Source organism: Bos mutus, chromosome 22 (assembly GCF_027580195.1).
Source record: "Bos mutus isolate GX-2022 chromosome 22, NWIPB_WYAK_1.1, whole genome shotgun sequence".
NCBI lineage: Eukaryota > Metazoa > Chordata > Mammalia > Artiodactyla > Bovidae > Bos > Bos mutus.
In genome coordinates, this window is record NC_091638.1 from 4,337,919 (window position 1) to 4,359,701 (window position 21,783).

Below are 21,783 nucleotides of genomic sequence, written 5' to 3' on the forward strand. Positions count from 1 at the left end.
ATATTCAGAAAACTAAGATCATGGCATCTGGGCTCATCACTGCATCACAAATAGATAGGGAAACAGTGGCTGACTTTATTTTTGGGGCTTCCAAAATCACTACAGTTGGTGACTGCAGCCATGAAGTTAAAAGATGCTTACTCCTTGGAAAAAAAAGTTATGACTAACCAAGCAGCATATTAAAAAGCAGAGACATTACTTTGTCAAAAATGTCTGTCTAGTCAAGGCTATGGTTTTTCCATTAGTCATGTATGGGTGTGAGAATTGGACTCTAAAGAAAGCTGAGCACTGAAGAATTGATGCTTTTCAACTGTGATGTTGGAGAAGACTCTTGAGAGTCCCTTGGACTGCAAGGAGATCCAACCAGTCCATCCTAAAGGAGATCCATCCTGAGTGTTCATTGGATAGACTGATGTTGAAGCTGAAACTCCAGTACTTTGGCCACCTCATGTGAAGAGTTGACTCATTGGAAAAGACTCTGATGCTGGGAGGGATTGGGGGCAGGAGGAGAAGGGGACGACAGAGGATGAGATGGCTGGATGGCATACCAACTCGATGGAGATGAGTTTGAGTCAACTCTGAGTATTGGTGATGGACAGTGAGGGCTGGCATGCTGTGGTCCATGTGGTCGCAAAGAGTTGGACACAACTGAGTGACTGAAATAACTGAACTGAGTTAAAGTTCAACAGGGCAATAAACTGTAACCTTAAGGTCATCTTCTCCACTGGACAGAATTTATTTACATCCCTGCTCAATAAAAATCCACAAGTTAAAAAAATGGGGTAATAGACATTTGGTAGTGATAAACAACAACAATAAATTGAACCTATGGGTAATTGTGTGATTAAATACATCAAGAACCTAGTTAATAAAACGCCAAAGATTAAAATAAGATCAACATTAATTATAAATGTAAATCATCCTTTCAGCAAGTAACTGCCTGAGAAGTTTTCTTTGTGGAAGGTGTCGACAGTCTAAATAGTAGTGTTTTGTTTTGTTGTTGTTTTGGGATATTTTTGGCTGTGCTGGATCTTTGTTGTGGCATGTGGGCTCTCTACTGGTGTCATATAGGCTCTAGAGTGCGTGGGCGCAGTGGTTGTGGCCTGTGGGTTTAGTTGCCCCATGGCATGTGGTATCTTAGTTCCTTGATCAGGGACTGAATCCCTGCCCCCTGCATTGTAAGACAGAGTCTTTACTACTGGACTGTCAGGAAATTCCCAGTAGTAGTTTCAAGCTGTCACTTGGGATAGAACCTCAACTTCCTCCCACTACTTGTCTACTTCAGAGACTGCGAAGGACTAGAGATAGTTCTACATTGCAGATAAGAGCAAGAAAGTTATTGCAAGTAAAGCTTACATAAATGAGCACTTTTTCTATGCCAACCAGTGTTATCAACACTCTAGGTAAACCCCACTTACCCTCACAACAACCCTATGAAGTAGAGACTATTGCCATCATTTTATAGATTTATAAGTAGATATATACAATTTTAAGTAAATAAATCAATATTAAAAGATAAATTTATATCATGATGGCTTCCCAAGTGGTGCAGTGGTAAAGAATCTGCCTGCTAATGTAAGAGAACCCAGACGTGGATTTGATGCCTCACTCAGGAAGATCCCCTGACAGAGGGCATGGCCAACCACTCCAGTATTCTTGCCTGGGAAATCCCATGGACAGACAGGAGCCTGGCAGGCTACATTCCATGGGATCATAAAAAGTCAGACACTATTGAGAGCTTTTACACTCCACTTATATCATGATAGATGATGAAATGATGCAAAGAGCATATAAGACTTACTTAGCCAATCATATATACTCAGGCTGAACTGAGATTTAAGTTATGGAGGTTGGTCACCACAATATATTCTTTTAATGACTACTCTGCATTGCCCTGAAGGTCAAATATTCGGATTGCCAAAGACATGAAAGTTGATGGAACAAGAAAATTGATATATGTAACTTTTCTATTCTACAGGCTGCACACTACATTATTTAGTTCAGTTCAGTTGCTCAGTTGTGTCCAATCTCTGCAACTCCATAAACTGCAGTATGCCAGGCCTCCCTGTCTATCACCAACTCCCAGAGTTTACCCAAACTCATGCCCATTGAGTTGGTGATGCCTCCATCTCATCCTCTGTCATCCCCTTCTCCTCCTGTCATCAATCTTTCCCAGCATCAAGGTCTTTTCCAATGAGTCTGATCTTCGCATCAGGTGACCAAAGTACTGGAGTTTCAGCTTCAACATCAGTCCATCCAATGAACACTCAGGATGCATCTCCTTTAGGATGGACTGGTTGGATCTCCGTGCAGTCCAAGGGACTCTCAAGAGTCTTCTCCAAAACCACAGTTCAAAAGCATCAATTCTTCAGTGCTCAGCTTTCTTTAGAGTCCAACTCTCACATCCATACATGACTATTGGAAAAACCATAGCCTTGACTAGATGGACCTTTATTGACAAAGTAATGTCTCTGCTTTTGAATATGTTGTCTAGGTTGGTCATAACTTTTCTTCCAAGGAATAAGCATCTTTTAACTTCATGGCTGCAATCACCATCTGCAGTGATTTTGGAGCCCCTCAAAATAAAGTCAGCCATGGTTTCCACTGTTTCCCCATCTATTTCCCATGAAGTGATGGGACCAGATGCCATGATCTTCGTTTTCTGAATATTGAGCTTTAAGCCAGATTTTCCACTCTCCCCTTTCACTTTCATCAAGAGGCTCTTCAGTTCTTCTTCACTTTCTGCCATAATGGTGGTGTCATCTGCATATCTGAGGCTATTGATATTTCTCCCGACAATCTTGATTCCAGCTTGTGCTTCATCCAGCCCAGTGTTTCTCATGATGTACTCTGCATATAAGTTAAATAAGCAGGGTGACAATATACAGCCTTGATGTACTCCTTTTCCTATTTGGAACCAGTCTGTTGTTTTATGTCCAGTTCTAACTGTTGCTTCCTGGCCTGCATATAGGTTTCTCAAGAGGCAGATCAGGTGGTCTGGTATTCCCATCTCTTTCAGAATTTTCCACAGTTCATTGTGATCCACACAGTGAAAGGCTTTGCCATAGTCAATAAAACAGAAATAGATGTTTTCCTGGAACTCTCTTGCTTTTTCAGTGATCCAGTGGATGTTGGCAATTTGATCTCTGATTCCTCTGCCTTTTCTAAAACCAGCTTGAACATCTGGAAGTTCATGGTTCACATAATGCTGAAGCCTGGCTTCAAGAATTTGGGGCATTACTTTACTAGCATGTGAGATGAGTACAATTGTATGGTAGTTTGAGCATTCTTTGGCATTGCCTTTCTTTGGGATTGGAATGAAAACTGACCTTTTCCAGTCCTGTGGCCACTGCTAAGTTTTCCAAATTTGCTGGCATATTGAGTGCAGCACTTTCACAGTATCGTCTTTTAGGATTTGAAAGAGCTCAACTGGAATTCCATCAGCTCCACTAGCTTTGTTCGTAGTGAACAAGTTAAGGCCCACTTGACTTCACATTCCATGATGTCTGGCTCTAGGTGAATGAACACATCATCATGATTACCTGGGTCATGAAGGTCTTTTGTGTATAGTTCTACTGTGTATTCCTGCCACCTCTTCTTAATATCTTCTGCTTCTGTTAGGTCCATACCATTTCTGTCCTTTATTGAGCCCGTTTTTACATGAAATGTTCCCTTCGTATCTCTAATTTTCTTGAAGAGATCTCTAGTCTTTCCCATTCTATTGTTTACCTCTATTTGTTTGCATTGAACACTGATGAAGGCTTTCTTATCTCTCCTTGCTATTCTTTGGAACTCTGCATTCAAATGGTTATATCTTTCCTTTTCTCCTTGTTTTTCGCTTCTCCTCTTTTCACAGCTATTTTTAAGGCCTCCTCAGACAGCCATTTTGCTTTTTTGCATTTCTTTTTCTTGGGGATTGAAAAGTTGTTGCTTACCCATGAAAAGCCGCCAGGATTCTTGGCCTCCGGAGGAGAAGAATTTAATCCAGGGCCAGAGACAAGGCTTGATCGCTCAGAGCTTTTGTGTAATAAAGTTTTATTAAAGTATAAAGGAGATAGAGAAAGCTTCTGGCATATGGCTGGGAGTACCCCACTGCTAGTCTTCATCTGGATGTTATATAGTCACTAGCAGTCTGTTAATGAAAGAAAGGAATGTCTTAAAACTTAGAATGACACCAGGCCCCTCATCCATAGTTGGATTTTGGGATAATCTTGGCTCCAGAGGATTCATTCCGGGCCATTCTTGAATCTTGTAGAAGGGCAGATTACCATACAAATAGTTTCATTTACATAGATTAGGGGAACAATATCTGAGTATAACATAATGTTTTGTCAAGTAGCTTCTTAGCCATTAGGCAGAACCGACCTGAAGACAGAGTCTGGGGTAAATGCATAGTACATTAACATTATGTATGTTATTATTATGCTTAAGACAAACATTTCCATAAGAAAAATGCATTGGTTAACTCCAGGTTTGAGAGTAGTTAACTTCAGGTGAAACTAGGTGTCATTATTGCAACACAGTATTTTAAGAGAAGCCTCCTTTTAAATTTGTATAGAGAAGGAAAAAAATACCTCTAGTTTGTTTCCTCCTGCCTCTTAAGAGAGATAAAAATGTCTGACACTTGCAGCCTATTTCCTCTGTTTGGAGACCCCTGGCCTTCCTGCCTGTTACCCTCTCAGGATAGTCTTGATCCCTGTCTCCTGTACAATGTCACGAACCTCTGTCCATAGTTCATCAGGCACTCTGTCTATCAGATCTAGGCCCTTAAATCTATTTCTCACTTCCACTGTATAATCATAAGGGATTTGATTTAGGTCATACCTGAATGGTCTAGTGTTTTTCCCTACTTTCTTAAATTTAAGGCTGGATTTGGCAATAAGGAGTTCATGATCTGAGCCACAGTCAGCTCCTGGTCTTGTTTTTGCTGACTGTATAGAGCTTCTCCATCTTTGGCTGCAAAGAATATAATCAATCTGATTTTGGTGTTACCCATCTGGTGATGTCCATGTGTAGAGTCTTCTCCTGTGTTGTTGGAAGAGAGTGTTCGCTATGACCAGTGTGTTCTCTTGGCAAAACTCTATTACCTTTCCCTGCTTAATTCTATACTCGAAGGCTAAATTTGCCTGTTACTCCAGGTGTTTCTTGACTTCCTACTTTTGCATTCCAGTCCCCTATAATGAAAAGGACATCTTTTTTGGGTGTTAGTTCTAAAAGGTCTTGTAGGTCTTCATAGAACCATTCAACTTCAACTTCTTCAACGTTACTGGTCGGGGCATAGACTTGAATTACCATGATATTGAATGGTTTGCCTTGGAAATGAACAGAGATCATTCTGTTGTTTTTGAGATTTAATCACTGCACAAAATTCAAAAATGTCATATTCAAGTGCCTACTATTAACTTTCACAAATTATGAGATTTTGATCAAATTACTGATCTTTTAGAACATACTTTCTTCTTCTGCAAAATAGTCATAGATATTTTCAACCCTAGCTGTCTTTGATTTTGTCTTATATATGGTGATGCAGGAGAAGAATGGGTACTAAGTATACAAGTGGCTGAAGCTTCACGGTTATGTGGGTGAAATCTGCCCAGTTCAGCATTGGACAGCTCCAGCCCAGTTTTACCTGACTTAACAAGGGTGGAGCTTGTAGACGAGAATCATTGCAAACCCCTTCCACTGATCTCAGTGCTGTTTCTGTTGTGACCTACCAATAGCTCAGCTCCTATTGGAATGATTTTCAAGGCTATAGGTGATATTATTATAATAACAGTGAAAGTGACTGAAAGTGAAAGTTACTCAGTCGTGTCCAACTCTTTGTGACCCCCATGGGCTATAAAGTCCATGGAATTCTCCAGGCCAGAATACTGGAGTGGGTAGCTGTTCCCTTTCCCAGGGGATCTTCCCAACCCAGGATTGAACTCAGGTCTCCTGCATTGCAAGTGGATTCTATACCCGCTGAGCCACAAGGGAAGCATTCTCAGCACTATGCTATTTTCAACACTAGAATTTTAATAAATGACCACTGAAATGCTCCAAAGCATCAATGATATAGTAAAAGGCGGTTAAAATGCAAAAGAAATGTTTAATATTCATTAAACACAGAATCTTTAATATTTAGCCTATGTTCTTAATACATGGAGTCTTTAATATTTAGCCAATGTTCTTACACTTCCTTGTTGTTGATGTTCAGTTACTAAGATGTGTCCAGCTCTTTGCAACGGTAGCACACCAGGCTCCTCTGTCTTCCACTATCTCCCAGAGTTGCTCAAATTCACATCCATGGAGTCCATGATGCCCTCAATCATCTCATCCTCTGCTGCCAACTTCTCCTTTTGCCTTCAATCTTTCTCAGCATCAGAGTCTTTTCCAATGAGTTTCACATCACATGGCCAAAGTATTGGAATTTCAACTTCAGCAACAGTCCTTCCAATGAATGTACAGGGTTGATTTCTTTTAGGATTGACTGGTTTGATCTCCTTACAGTCCAAGAGACTCTCTCAAGGGTCACTTCCAGCACCACAGTTTGAAAGCATCAACTCTTTGGTGCTCAGCCTTCTTTATGATCCAACTTTCATAACTGTACATGACTACTAGAAAAACACAGCTTTCACTATGTGGGTGTTTGTTTGCAAAGTGATCTCTCTTAGGAACACAAAATTATAGGAAAACTTGCCAGAGATTTTCTGACCATACCTGAAATCTTGAACATAATAAACTTAGTCCTTAAATTTGCATTATAACTTATCCATGTCTTATGTTGATCCAGAAGCATCCTTCATGGAATCCTAAAGAAGGACCAGGTTGTAGGAATTATCTTCCTTGTCTCATCATTTATACTTCATAAATGGGCTTGATAAGATTTTCTCATTCCCCTTATCCCTCATCTTTAAAAAAACCTGACAGTAGATTTTCTGATAGAGTTATAAAATAATTAATACAGATATGATGTATCTAGATATATATGGTAGAAATTTGTTGTAGAGGAAGCATCATAGATAACCTATATAATTTGTTATTTACCACAGATCTTTATTAAGCTTCTATTACCATGCGCTAGGCATGGGGAACACAAAACTCAGTCCTTACCCTGTATTAACTTACAGTAAAATTAATACCATTTTAGTAGCCAAAAAAAAGTCCTATTTGTCCTAGGACCTACTAGGAATGACAGCATTTCAATGTAACGTTCTTGCAAATCCTGCAAGGTGATTATTCCTGTTCTCATTTTTACAAACGAGAAAGTGGGCTTGGAGAAGTTATGCTGAACTGCTCAGAATCAGAGAGCTAGCTAAGCGCCAGAGTTGGACACAGGCGCTGATCAGTCTGGTTCCAAGTTATGTGCATTTTTCCATGAATCCACAGAGTATAATTTGCTTTGATCACAATCACACACAATCCCCTCTCAGCCAGCTATGACAGCCTGACAGGTTTATTTTCGAAGGTTCAACCCAGTGATTATGGAGGGAAGGAAGCCCATTCCCAAGCTGTAAAGAGGTGCTGGTAAAGAGAGGTTATCCAGCTGTGAAATGGGGATTCAGAGCTTGTTTGCTTGGTTTATTCCTGCTTAACTGTGTGTGCACCAATGTTCATCACAGTGTTTTAAGTATCTTCAATGAGTTACAATAACATGAATTTTTCTCTCTCTCTTTCAGGTATGGAAAAATCGTATCCACAAAGGCAATCCTTGACAAAAACACAAATCAATGCAAAGGTATGTGTCAGGACATCTGTAAGTGAGCTCACACCTGTGTGTTCCACCGATGCCTCCTGCCAGGCAAGGCCTGGGCATCAGCTGCACGAGGATTCCTGTGTACAGTATATGGCATCCTGTTTATAATGATGCCTGGGCTTTGATCAGTTGCGTTTCTAGTAACATTGCTCATTAATTTTTTTTCATTTACAAACAAAATGAAAATCACAAATCAGAAAAAGTATGAAATTACTTCAGCATAAGACTAAATTACCTCCTAACAACTCTGGGTTGTCTGATTTGAATGATATCATCAGTGATGCAAATTGATTTCCTATATAAAAATGAGGAACTCTGGGGAAAACTTTCCATGCCAAACACAGTTTCATTTATCTGTTGTTTAAGGCTTTAGCTACATTGTTTGACTAGGAATGGATTTACTGGTGGGCCCATTGTGTCTAAGCCTCAGCTGTAAGCATCTCAAGGGATCTCAGAATTTGTATCATATCAAGGCTTTTTCCTTTTCCTGGAAATATTTCTGAAGTTATTTGACTATATCTGTGGCTCATGTATTTTTCATGTCTGGGAATCCATACTCTTTTAAGGGTGGCATTCATTTATTCATGAAATCTAAATGATCTGTCTTGCTTGACTCAGTTTTTACTGGAAAGTTGGAACGCTTCTTGTAACATGTGTTATTTGCTGTTTCTCTAATCCAGTCATTTTTATAACACCAACATCAAGAAATATGTTAGATACAAGGTCATTCTAAACATTGCCCCTGTTTCTCATACAAACGCAATGTATACAAATTTGAGGGACATTTAAATGCTGCAGGTATATATCCTGACTTAATTGGGGAATGGTCAGATTCAGTTCAGCAATTAAAGAAAAAGTGGCATTCCTTTTCTCCTATAAACTCACAAATGTTCTAGGAATTTAGCTACTAGAAGACAAAAAGTGGTAAGACAACATTTCATCATCTAATAGCTCAATTTCTAGTTGAAAATGAAACTACCAAGAAAACCAAGAAACTAATCTTAATATATGTGTTGGGATCCATACACCTAATATATGTGAGAGTATAGCAGAGATGGCTACAATACAGGAATCCACAAAATATGGTGAGAGGAGAATATGAGGATTCCCTTTTGGACCATGAAGTTTGAAAAGGCAGAATGAATGGGCATGGAAAGGTTGATGCTCAGGAGGAAGAATTTCAGAATGTAATTGAGCAGACTCACATACCAGAAATAGAAAAATGCCCCAGTAAGGGTATCATTAGAAGGAAGGAAGGGGTCAGAATTTTGGAGGCATTTTTAGAGTTATCCTGAATGTTTTGAACTTAATTCTCTATGTAACTGTTGCTGTTTTTTTTTTTTTTTTCTGAGCAGAAATGATATGATTTTATCTTGAGTTCTAGTTATTTTGCCAAAGCAAGTGAAACCGAGTTACAAAGGGGAGGAAACAGGAGGCAGAGAGAAAACAATGCAGATTTGAAATACATAGATGACCAGGAAAATGAGGAAGGTCCTCCAGGCACGGGTAGAGAAATGGAAAGGGAGGTACCATGAGCTTTCAAAGGTAGAATTAGATATTTTCTATGAAGGTGAAAGGACATGGGTAATTAAATTCACATATTGAACTGTTGTGATTGGGAGGAGGGCTGTGTCAATGACTGAGGCAGGAAGTCCAGAAAGAGTATGAGTGAGTCTTGGGGAGAAGTGCTGAGCTTATGTATCAGATGCCCTGATCTAGAGGTCTTGGGGTAGCATCCTTGAGGGAGAGGTCAAGCCAGAGCTACAAGGAAGCTCAGAGTTGCTATGGTTGCCATAACCAAGGGAGTGCATAATGACACCAAAGGATCCTTGTAGGGGAGGGGATGGAGTGGGGGGCATGAGGTAGGCAGCTAAAAACTGAACCTTGGATGATGTATAGGTACAGAGTTGGGCCACGACTGTGAGTAACTCTTCACTCTCATCCAGTGGGAAGCATGTGTGTGTGAGAAGCATTAGACTGTTAATTATATTGCTTCCAGACATACCTGACTGATCCCAAAGTCTTTGGGGTAAAAATATTTATAGGAACAGGCTTCCCTGGTGGTTCAACAGTAAAGAAGCCATCTGCAGTGCAGGAGCCGCAAGAGACATGGGTTCAGTCCCTGGGTCAGGAAGATCCCCTGGAGGAGGGCATGGCAACCCACTCCAGTATTCCTACCTGGAGAATCCCATGGACAGAAGAGCCTGGCAGGCTACAGTCCATGGGGTCACAAAAGAGGCAGACACTACTGAAGCAACTTAGCACACACGCACTTGTCTGTAGGAACAATCAGAGACCACTGAGGCAGCCACTTCAGGCAGTCAGTTATATTGATTGAGCCCCACTCAGAAAGGCAGATGCTTCACAGACAAGTGAGTCCTGCAAACCACAGTGGATCCCATGACATGTCTGATCCAAGGAGTGGTCTATATGAGGGGACCCTCCAGTAGGCAAAGGTTTGCTCAAGAGTGCAGGCATCTCTTGTCTGTGTACAATACTGGGGACAACAAAAGCATTGGTTGCTAACCTGGAAAAACTGTATTCTTGTACTGTAATAACGAGGTTTGAAGAGGAAGAGGATGTAGCTGAAATGGATTGTCAAGAGTTTCCATATGTAGTCATCTCTTAATTGTGGAGTTCTTGATCTGGACAAATGCTATGGGTATCATTCTCTGAATGCCTAAGACTCCTATCCACATTATCCTCTAACTGCTTATTTAATTGCCTTTGTCTCTCTCCAAAGAGACCTTTTTAGTCAATGAAGACAGGACCTGTGTAATCTAGAAAATGTTATCTTTGGAGCAGGAAATTGCAGGGGAATGTGTCATTGTCTATTGGAAATACTTGAAAAAAATATTAGAACATGTCTCTGGTTTAAAGTCAACTTTCTCTATGTGTTTTTTAATGTACATATCAGTATAATTTTTCAAATGCTTGTTTTAACACATAAATATATAAATATTGAGTTTACTATTCCATGATATTTTTATTCATAAGTCTATGGATGTAAAAAGTAGTTTTGGAGAGTACTTGTCTCAAACATAAGAAGCACTGATAAATTTGGAAGGAGAAAATGAGCGGAGGAAAAGAGAGGAGAAAGGGAGGAACCACCTGGGGACATCACTGGAGGAGGGTACATAAGGATGGTTTTATGAGAGGTAGATCTTTTGTCTTGAGGCTCATGTGAAAAAGTTGGGGGCATCATGTAGTTGAAGACTCCAGGGGCCTTTTCTGGCCCCAGTGTTTTGAGCCTGTGGGTGGTGGTGATAGCCAAAACTCAACTTTCACCAAGGACGTGGTGGGGGCAAGGGGTAGCCTAAAACTAAATCTTAGTGACAGAGAGGTACCACTGCCACTTCCGTGTTTGGGGAAAAATACCACTTTAATGATATTTTTGAGTCATATTTAGAGTATTTTGTTTTTCAGAAAAATGGCCCCTAAAATAGTTACAGATAGAAATTCCTTAAAATTGGAAGTGAGAGTGCAATAGCATTTATGGAAAATGGTTTATAGTTGTCGATGTGTGCAAGCAAGTTGCTGAAGTTGGGGGGAAGGTCATTATGACATGTAAGGAGTTGATGGGACCAGACCCCAGAGCAGCACTGAAGTATTGATTTAAATAGCCAAGAATTGGAGCAGGTGTAATGTTGGGAAAATGGACTGGTCCTAAAAGTATTTGTGGAGAAATCATAGGAAAGATACCAAGAGTTTGAAGGCCATCGGGGACAGGAAGGTGTGTTGGTTATAAACTGTTGTGATGTGAGATTCCAGTTGGAGATTTGAGGTAGGAGGGAAGCCATTCAGAGTTAGGAGCAACAAGGACTTCCCACTTATACATCCAATGAGAAAAGGGGTGGTTGGGGGAAAACACGTTTGGGAGGGCTACAAAAGCCCCATGTCCCCAGGATGAATTAGTTAATGATTGGAAAGATACAAGTCAAAGCAATTCGCAGTGATAGTTTACATCCACTCACATAGCAGACATAACTTGCAGGCCCTCCAATGCTGGACGCTGTGAAACGGATTCACCCCTTCTTTATCTGTTGTGCTCAGTCACTCAGTCATGTGTGACTCTTTGCTACACTATGGACTGTAGCCCACCAGGCTCTTCTGTCCAAGAGGTTTTTCAGGAGACAATATTGGAGTGGGTTAGGACCGTGCTAACTTGGTAGTGTCTTTTAAAAAATCAATATGAAAGAGCAATCAGAGATGTACTATGATGTTAGTGATTCTAGTGAGATGTCCCAAATATTGTATTCAGACATATTTTTAAAGATGTTTCATATGCTGATGCTTGCTGCTAAGTTGCTTCAGTCGTGTCCGACTCTGTGTGACCCCATAGATGGCAGCCCACCAGGCTCCGCTGTCCCTGGGATTCTCCAGGCAAGAACACTGGAGCGGGTTGCCGTTTCCTTCACCAGTGCCTGAAAGTGAAAAGTGAAAGTGAAGTCGCTCAGTCGTGTCCAACTCTTCGGGACCCCATGGACTGCAGCCTACCAGGCTCCTCCATCCATGGGATTTTCCAGGCAAGAGTACTGGAGTGGGGTGATGCTTAGCACCCCTGTATTCTCTTTATGAGAGCAAATATAGGAAAACTCTGATTCTAGGGTTTGGAGCATCTACTACTGTTCTATGGCCATTGTTGAGAGGACTGAACTATGGCCCACCATGGGATTGTTTATTAGAGGAAGTTAAATGAAGAATGTAAAATCATGCGTATGGTAAATATGGGCTATGAAATATTTGCTCATGGTTGGGCTTCCCCAGTGGCTCAGCAGTAAAGAATCCTTCTATGATGCAGGAGACACAGAAGATATAGTCCCAGGGATGGAAGGATACCCTGGAGGGGGGCATGTCAACCCACTCCAGTGTTCTTGCCAGGAAAATCCCACTGACAGAGAACCCTGGTGGGCTAGAGCCCATAGGGTTGGTTGCAAAGAATCAGGCGTGACTGAAGTGACTGAGCATGGCATGGCACACTGCTCATGGTTACGTCTGGGGTGGGGCCAGAATGCCTGGTGTGAGCACTGCCCACTTTGTAGCCTTGTGACCTGTGGTCAGTCTTTCAACTCTGCTGAGTGCCTCAGTTTCCCCATCTATAAAATCGTAACAATAATAGGGCGTGCCTTGATAATCAAATGGGCTTTCCTTGTGACTCAGCTGGGAAAGAGTCCTCCTGCAATGTGGGAGACCTGGGTTCGATCCCTGGGTTGGGAAGATCCCCTGGAGAATGGAAAGGCTACTCATTCCAGTATTCTGGCCTGGAGAATTCCATGGACTATATGGGGTCACAAGAGTTGGACATGACCAAGCAACTTCCACTTTTCACTTTGATAATCAAATGAGTTAATACATGGATAATGTTCAACAATATCTCATATTGACTGTTTCCATAAAACACTGTGAATATTAAGCAAAAAAAAAGTTTGTATTAAGGTGATAAATTATTATTAACTTTACACTTATCCAAATGTGTTTGTCTTTTCAGGCAAAAACAAAAATAAAAAACCTAAGCAAAGACAGCTCTTGGAAAAATTAAAGTGGTTTCAATTATTTTTCCAATATTGTGACTCTTTCTGTGATTTCTGGGTAGCACATAACTATCCTTGTTTATTTTTGCAAAATAACATTAGCTGAGAATAACTGAATACAGAGAGGATGTTACTCTCTGCTTTTTTAGTGAGAAGGTAAAAGAGAGTTCTTCTTGACCATTGCTTTCTTAAGGAAAGAAAGTGAAAGGTGTCTGAGGTGACATTTTAATTGAGTTAATTATTGTTATTGTTTTTACTTTTGGCTCTGATGGGGGCTCATTGCGGGGTGCAGGCGTTCTCCAGTTGCAGTGTGAGGTGGCTTCTCCTGTCAAGGCGTCCGACTCAGCAGTTGCTCTGTGGCATTGGGATCTTGTTTGCTGACCAGGGCTTGAACCTGTGTCCTCTGCAGTGCAAGGCAGATTCTTAACCACTGGACCACCAGGGAAGTCCTGGGGTGGCTTTTTTAAGCAAATCACTAAGGGCCTTGAGCCTGTCATTAGAAATTGAAAATTGGATTTGGTCTTCTTGGAGACACTTGCTTTTGAATCATTTGCAATGTGGCCTCCCGACTCAGGCTATGCAAACAAAACCAAGTATTATGAAGACAGGATTTATTGATTCTGTTTTGAAAGATATGATATGAATTCAGTTTTTCATGAGCTGATGAAAGCAAGGTATGAGATGGTGCATGCACTAGTCTCCTTAGAGGTGAAAAGAAAAGGCATCAAAATTAATTTTGAGATAATAAACCAATTTTGGATACTTCCTGTATCTTAGCATCCGAAAGAAAGGTTGTTGTTCCCTTCCACACTGCGTCATGCACCGCCCCCCCCGCCCCCGCCTCCCCAGGTTCTCTAAGTCTGTAGGGTAGGCAGGCCCAGATAAACACACTCGCTCTATTGTGGAAGGGCTCTCGGGGAACTCTTTCAACATAACCCCTCGTTTTCAGGATTGTTCTTTCTTGGGTGGTGGCTGCGGCAGCTTTCATTCTGTATAATATGGCCGCATAAAGCAAAACAGTCACCAGCAGGCCCGAATGACTAGAAACTGATGAACAAAGCAGGCCGCAGCTCCAGATGGAGAGTAATGGAAAACAGACTGCAGTTCATTCAGCCACTCAAACACCGGGACCCAATAAGAGCTATTGCACAAGTCACAGAGATTTGCATGGCTTTGTTTTCGGTTTTTTGTTTTTCCCATGTGTTTTCCTCCCGGGTCCAGTGTATTTGCTAATTTAAAAAAGTCAAGGGAAATGGAACGAAAGAAGCCATTGAAAACAAGGTGTAAATCTTCCATGAATTGACTTGTCTCTGCCTTTTCCTGCTTTTTAAGTTTGGCTTCCTCCATACCACCCCCCACCCCTGCCAGCCATTTTTTTCCTGACAGGCTATGTGTTTAGAGCAGAGGGAATGAGTAATGGATATTCCATAGAAAGTTTCCATGCTTAATAGCCAAAGGATATAAGAGCCGTGAGAGTGTGCCAAGCATACCGACTTCTAAGAGCTTGAAATACTCCCTTCTGTCTTTGTTGTCACAGGCTGGTTGAATTATATTTATGGAAGATTATGTTGCCTTTACCATTTCACTGGACCCCTAAAATCAAAGATGAAGACAATAATCCAAAGGCTCTGAAATCATCCATGAAATTTATTCATTCTTTATTAAATGAAACCATAAATTGTTTTTCTTCTCTAAAAGGAATAATTCTGCATACTCGATTCATTTGTACAGAGAGGGATAGAACCCACCTAGATTGTTTCCAGGAGGGGTGTGAATAAGTACATTTAGCAGTTATAGATTTATAACTGTGTTACCTGCTTTTTAAAATTATTTCCGGGGACTTCTCTGGCAGTCCAGTGGTTAAGACTTCATCCTCCAATGCAGGGGGTGTGGGTTCAATTCCTGGTCAAGGCACTAAGATCCTCCATGCCTTATGGCCAAAAAGTCAAAAGATAAAACAGAAGCAATATTGTAACAAATTCAATAAGGCTTAAAAAATGATCCACATAGAAAAAGCTTTAAAAATGTTGAAAAATAAAAAATAAAATTATATAAAAGTATTTCTGGGTAACTAAGTAGGAGGTGGTTTACAAGAACAAAGTTGAAATTAATCCATTTTGTTTATTATTTAATTTTCTCCCTTACTTACTGAAGGGGAGTATTTATATAGCAAGTGGGGAAAGTGTAGGAGATTTGCATTACACCCCATGAACCTGGATGGGGGAATAGATGCTCTATTTTGTTATATTTTTCAGTAGCCTTGGTCTCAGGTAGCCTCAGCCTGCTTGGAGTGGGGTTTTGGTTTCTAGCCAGAGATTCAGCCCAGGTCATGGCTATAAGAGTACTGAATCCTAGCCACTAGACCAGTGGTCAGTGATAAGGCCCTGACTCTTTGACTTTGCAGGGAAGAATTCCCACAAAGATGGAAAGTCCTGAAGCAAATAAACTATTTCTTAGACAGAAAAAACAAAAAAACAAAAAAAAACACGAGTATGGTACATGTGGATAGACACGCATGTCTATCCAGTCTCCATGGGCAGACTCAGAGGGTCTGTGCCCTTGAAATGGTTTATGTTACTTTTGGGGGCATTTCTTCCAGTTTTCCTTTTGATTTGCCTGGTTGAAAGTCCGTATTTGGTACATCCCAGGATTCTCCCATGTGTGTGCACGCATCTTTTAGCCAAAGTAGATACTACCACAGAGGCCTCTTAGAATCACTCCCCTTTGACTTCTAAGGAGCCTACTGTGCGTGTCATCGGGGAGGTCTCCTGATTGCTAGAATGAGAAATATGTGGTTTGGGCAAGGTCCGTCCCCCACTCTTAATTGTCCTGCTATTCTTGTTTTGGAGCTTCTGTCCATGGGGAATGAATCTCCAATCACTTTACTTGGGTTGGGGGTGAGGGGACGTCTACCTCCTGCCTCAGTGTTTGCAGGGTTTGCAGTAGCCCCTACTGAGGGACAGCCCTAGTAAGTGACACTGACGCGTGCCTGGGTGGAATGTGTATGTGTGAGTAGAACCATTTGATTTCCAGAAAAGAGCATACCTACTTCAGGCTGGTCCACCAGGAAACTTAACAAGAAATGGAAGAAGCTCAACACCATGCAAAGCCTCTTTTCTAGTACCTGTTGTTCCAAATTCAGTGCAGACTAAAGTAAATGCTGTGAAATTTATGAGTGTGAGGAATTGCATCTTGAGAGTCACAGGCTCCTTCACCGGGGTGGGACCACAGTCTCTAGAGCAAGGAGCCCAAAAAGCAAAGTGACTTGAAAAACACATTTATTTCATTTTCAAATATTGGGATTAGGTGAAGTGAAGTCGCTCAGTCATGTCCGACTCTTTGCCACCCCATGGACTGTAGCCTACCAGGCTCTTCTGTCCATGGGATTTTCCAGGCAATAGTACTGGAGTGGATTGCCATTTCCTTCTCCAGGGGATCTTCCCAACCCAGGGACTGAACCTGGGTCTCCTGCATTGTCAACAGACGCTTTACCGTCTGAGCCACCAGGGAAGTAGGTTACCAAAAAAAGATGAAAACACTTCTATGTAGACAACCGCATTTCCCATTTCCCTTCAGGATATGTGATTTTTTCCCTGCACTCCTTTTGTGAATTTTACTCTCATCTAGTCCAGTATTAATTTTACAGCCAGGCATAGGTGCTCAATATATAAACATATGCTGGCTTCCTTTGGTATTGATATTGAGTTTGGTTTTCATTTCAGAAAAAGTTGGTGTAGGAACTTTGGTAATTTCAGTCAGAATTTTCCTATAGGTACCTTTTTATCAATATGGGAAATTTTTATCCTGGGCTTCTTTTGAGAAAATTCCAATGTTTATCGTCTTATAGCCAGACTTAAGAGACAATGCCTACTTTGAGGGTAAATGGTCTCCATGTGTTGTTTCCAACTTAGCCAGACACCTGAAGCTAAAGACACTTCTCCTGTCAAAGATAATCCTTCCAGGGACTTCCCTGGTGGCCCAGTGGTTAAGATGCCAGGCTTTCAGTGCAGGGGCCATGGGCTCCATCCCTGGTCGAGGAACTAAGATCCTGTATGCCACCCTGTGATAATCATTCCACACTTGCTATTCTCAGTTCAGTATATTCAGTATTTTAGAGGGTGCTTTTATGAAAATGATGATGTGATGGTGCTGTGTGAACTTTGAGAAGTCTTTGAGATACATGTAAAGCAAAATATCTACTCATGTTCTGGGAGTCATACAACCGCACATTTTTTCTTTAAGACTCTTATAGCTGTATGTTTACTCAGTATTTGCTTATGATTACCATGATTATACATATTAGGCAAAAGAAATCTCTCCACCAACATTAATATGTAAATTGCTATTTTGAAGTATAAATTTGTATTTGGTATCATTTAGTATCCTTACCTATCTCCCTATCTGTTTTGCATATGAAGAAATTATTTTATGAATCTGTGTTTCATGAATTGACATGTGTTTATTGAGACTGGCATTTTTTAATTTAATTTAATTTTTAAATTAACTGAAGAGTGGTTGATTTACAATGTTGTGTTAATTTCTGCTGTATATTACAGTGACTCAGTTATACGCAAACACACACACACACACACATATATATCCTTGTTATATCCTTTTCCATTGGAGTTTATCCCAGGATATTGAATTTAGTTCCCTGTGAACACAGTAGGACCTGGTTGTTTATCCATGAGACTGGCTTTGCTTATAGTAAAAAGTGTAAGTACTTAAAGGACTTTTCTTCATACTTTTTGGTGATGGCTATATGATAGCCCTCAGGATTTTTCAAGGCCTATAAACCTGATGTCTTTGAGGAAAAGTGCATTCCGTCACGTGCAGGTGGTGGAATTCATTCTCAGTTGGTAGGTTCTGAAAGGAAAAAAAAGTGTGCCTTTGTTCACCCCTTGTCATGATGTTCACTCTGTAGCATGGTTTTACAAGTTAAGAGGTAAAGGAAAAAAGCTCAAGATTCTTGGCTTCCTTATCTTCCTTAGCTTGGAAACCAGAGTAAAAGCATAAAGTAAAGCATAGCTTGTTTACAGGATGGTGAACAGTCATTTGATTTGATGCTTGCCATTGTTCTTATTGACTTAATGACTTCATGTCTTTCTTAAAATAGCTATTTTTCCTTTTCTTCAGTAAAGGAATGAGAACTCTGGAGTAGTAAAGAGAAAAATCCGTGCACATGACTGAAAAAAGTACTGAACTATAAAAACTGAAATTGAATTCGAAGGATGAATGTATCATTTGTTATGATTCTGTAAGTGGCTGTAAGTGGGCTCACATGTCTCTTTATCTATAAAATATTGGTGATATAAGGTCTCTATTTCATAGGATCATTTTAAAAACCAGCTTGGTTTCCCCTGTGTGTTTTGAAACAGAAAATAGCAAGGTTTGCGTTTAATTTGTACTACTTCTCTTAGAAAATGGCAGTTTAATTGCTAGGCATCTGAATAGACGTACTGGTCATTAAGCTGACATTAGCCCTGGGTTGGAAGAAACCTGTATTCATGAAGCATCTATGGGATACCTTGTCTGTGCCGCTTTTGAAGATACAATTTCTCTCAAGAAGAAATAACAAAACGCTTAAGCTGCAGATATAACAGCTGTTCACATCCTCAGGGCTTGTCCACTCTGGGAAAAGCAGGAGCTGAAACAAAAGATTTTAGAGAAGCCAGTGCTAAAAACCACACTAGGCTTTGGGCTTAAAGTTGATGTGAAAAATAATGATGTTTGAGATTGTACTAAATGAAACCAAGTGGCAACATTCCAGGAGACACATTCAGCCACATTTTTAACCCCTTATTACTCAAAGATTCTCATGAAATGTTTTTGAGTAATCAGATCAGAAGGGGTTAAAAACTAGAAAAATCTTTAATTCCATATATATAATATAAAAATTATGGTTAGTGCTATATTCTTCATGGAGAAGCAAGTGATGAAATTAAGAATAATTTGACTATGGAAAGCTATTTGAATTTTATTTTTTAAATAGAAATTTCATTATTTAAGGTGAACGGCATGGTGATGCAATATGCATGAATGCTGTGAAGTGATTACTGTAGTCAAGCTAGTTAATGTGTTACCTCATAGGGTTGTTCAGCCACTCAGTTGTGTCTGACTCTTGGCGACCTCATGGACTGTAGCACGTCAGGCTTTCCTGTCCTTCACCATATCCTGGAGTTTGCTCAAACTCATGTCCATAGAGTTACCATTTGTGTGTGTGTGTGTGTAAGAGAGAGATGAGGGCACTTGAAATCCACTCTGTTAGCACATTTTCAAGATCCAGTTCTGCAGGATTAACTATTTTCATCATGCCTCCCATGAGATCTCTAGACACGATCAGCTTACGAAGCAACAGTTTTGAACCCTTAGACCAGCTTCTCCTCATTCCCCCCACATTTCTACTCTCTGTTTCTGTATATTTGATTTTGAAGTTCCATATGTAAGTGATATGATGCAGCATTTGTCTTTCTGTATATGACTTATTTCATTTAGCATAATGTTCGTTCATCCATGTTGTTACAAATGGCAGGATCTCCTTTCTTAAGGCTGAATAATATTTTGTTGTATACACACACACACACACATACATATATACACACATGCCATATTTTCTTTGTTTATCTGTTGACAGACACTTAGGTTGTTTGCATGTCTTGGCTGTTGTGAATAATACTGCAGTTAACAAGAGGGTGCAGGTATATCTTTGAGGTACTGATTTCTTTTCCTTCAGATAACTACCCAAAAGAGGCATTGCTGAGTTATATGGTATTTTTCTTTCTAGGTTTTTGAGGAACTTCCATACTGTTTTTCCAGGATGGTGGCACCAATTTACATTCCCATTAACAGTGCGTGAAGGTTCCCTTTTGTCTACATACTTGTCAGCATTTGGTATTTTTTTGATAATATTTATCCTAACAGATGGAGCTTTCCACTTGACACTAGTGGTAAAGAACCCACCTGCCAAAGCAGGAAACATAAGAGACTCGGGTTTGATCCCTGGGTTGGGAAGATCGCTGGAGGAGGGCATGGCAGCCCACTCCAGCATCCCATGGATAGAGGAGCCTGGTGGGCTCCAGTCCATGGGGTTGCAGAGTCACACACAACTGAAGTGACTTAGCACGCATGCACACGCATCCTAACAGGTATGAGGTGACACTGTGGTTTTGACTTGCATTTCCCTGAGGATCAGTGATGTTGAACATCTTTTTACTATCTTTGGCCATTTGTATTAATCTATTTTCTTTGGAAAATATCTGTTTGGATCCTTTACCATTTGTTAATAGGGTTGTTTTTGTTTGTTTGTATGCTATTAAGTTGTATGAGTCCCTTATATATTTGGGATTGTTGTTGTTGTTTAGTCAGTAAGTTTTGTCTGATTCTTTTGACCCCATGGACTGAAGCCCATGAGGCTCCTCTGTCCATGGGATTTCCCAGGTAAGAATACTGGAGTGGGTTGCCATTTCCTTCTCCAGGAGATCTTCCAGACCCAGGAATCCAACCCACATCTCCTGGATTGGCAGACGGATATTTCACTGCTGAGCCACCAGGGAAGTCGTATATTTTGGATACTGACCTTTTATCAAATAAAAGTTTTTCAAGTATTTCCTCCCAACTAACAGAAACCCTTAACACAGCAAAGATTACCATATGAAATCTGGAATTTCCTTCAGTGTAACTCACTTTTTAAACATTGTTTTAAATCAAATAAGAATAGCTTCAAGTGAAATATGTATGTGCATATAAAACTTTCATATGTATTAATATATTCATTAATATATAATGTATTTATTACATATATTATTATATGTGTGTATTAATCAGGGGTTTTGTGTATGTGTAAGACAGTGGAAAATATTTATAAGATACTTATATCATGAGAGACTTAAAAATCATATTATAAAGACTTATATCTAAGTTCGTTGGGCTTCTCTAGTGGCTCATGGTGAACAATCTGTCTGCGGTGCAGGAGACTGGGCTTGATTCCTGGGTCGGGAAGATCCCCTGGAGAAGGGAATGGCTACCTGCTCCAGTACTCTTGCCTAGAGAATCCCATGGACAGAGAAGCCTGGCGGGCCACAGTCCATGGGGTCGCAAAGAGTCAGACATGGCTGACTAACACTTGTAGTTTAATAGAACATAATTTCCTTAAAAGAACCTTGAGGCAAAAATGCTCACCATTCTTTGTAACTAAGCATCTTCTGTGTTATATAAATGAAAGAGGTCCTGGGGAGGCTGTGCCTTAGACAGTGGTTGGCTGCTTTGCAATTTCCTTCTGTTGTGAGAAGATAATGCAAGACAAGTAATAAGATATTAACATTGCATACATAATTATCACTTACAAACTTGATCAAGCATTGAGATAATGTGTATATGTTAGGGTTAGGGTGAAGTCTGTGTAAAAGTTTAACATTTCTCCTTGCCGCATCGTATTTCCACCTGGCATGTCCTATGAACATGACTATTCGTACAAATCGCACATGGTATTATGTTGTCCAAGTCAGCCTGTCTTTCCCC

General features: G+C 40.4%; 1 protein-coding gene across 11 annotated transcripts in view; it reads left to right on the forward strand.

Annotated features, from left to right (window-relative positions):
- The window catches only part of RBMS3 (RNA binding motif single stranded interacting protein 3), an 804,674-nt gene that overhangs the window by 237,789 nt on the left and 545,102 nt on the right, over window positions 1-21,783 (forward strand). For all 11 annotated transcript variants that reach the window (XM_070360554.1, XM_070360553.1, XM_005901197.3 and 8 more), the window contains one exon: window positions 7,659-7,717. In XM_070360554.1, the coding sequence (XP_070216655.1) occupies window positions 7,659-7,717 (59 nt within the window). The remainder of the gene's footprint in view (window positions 1-7,658; window positions 7,718-21,783) is intronic.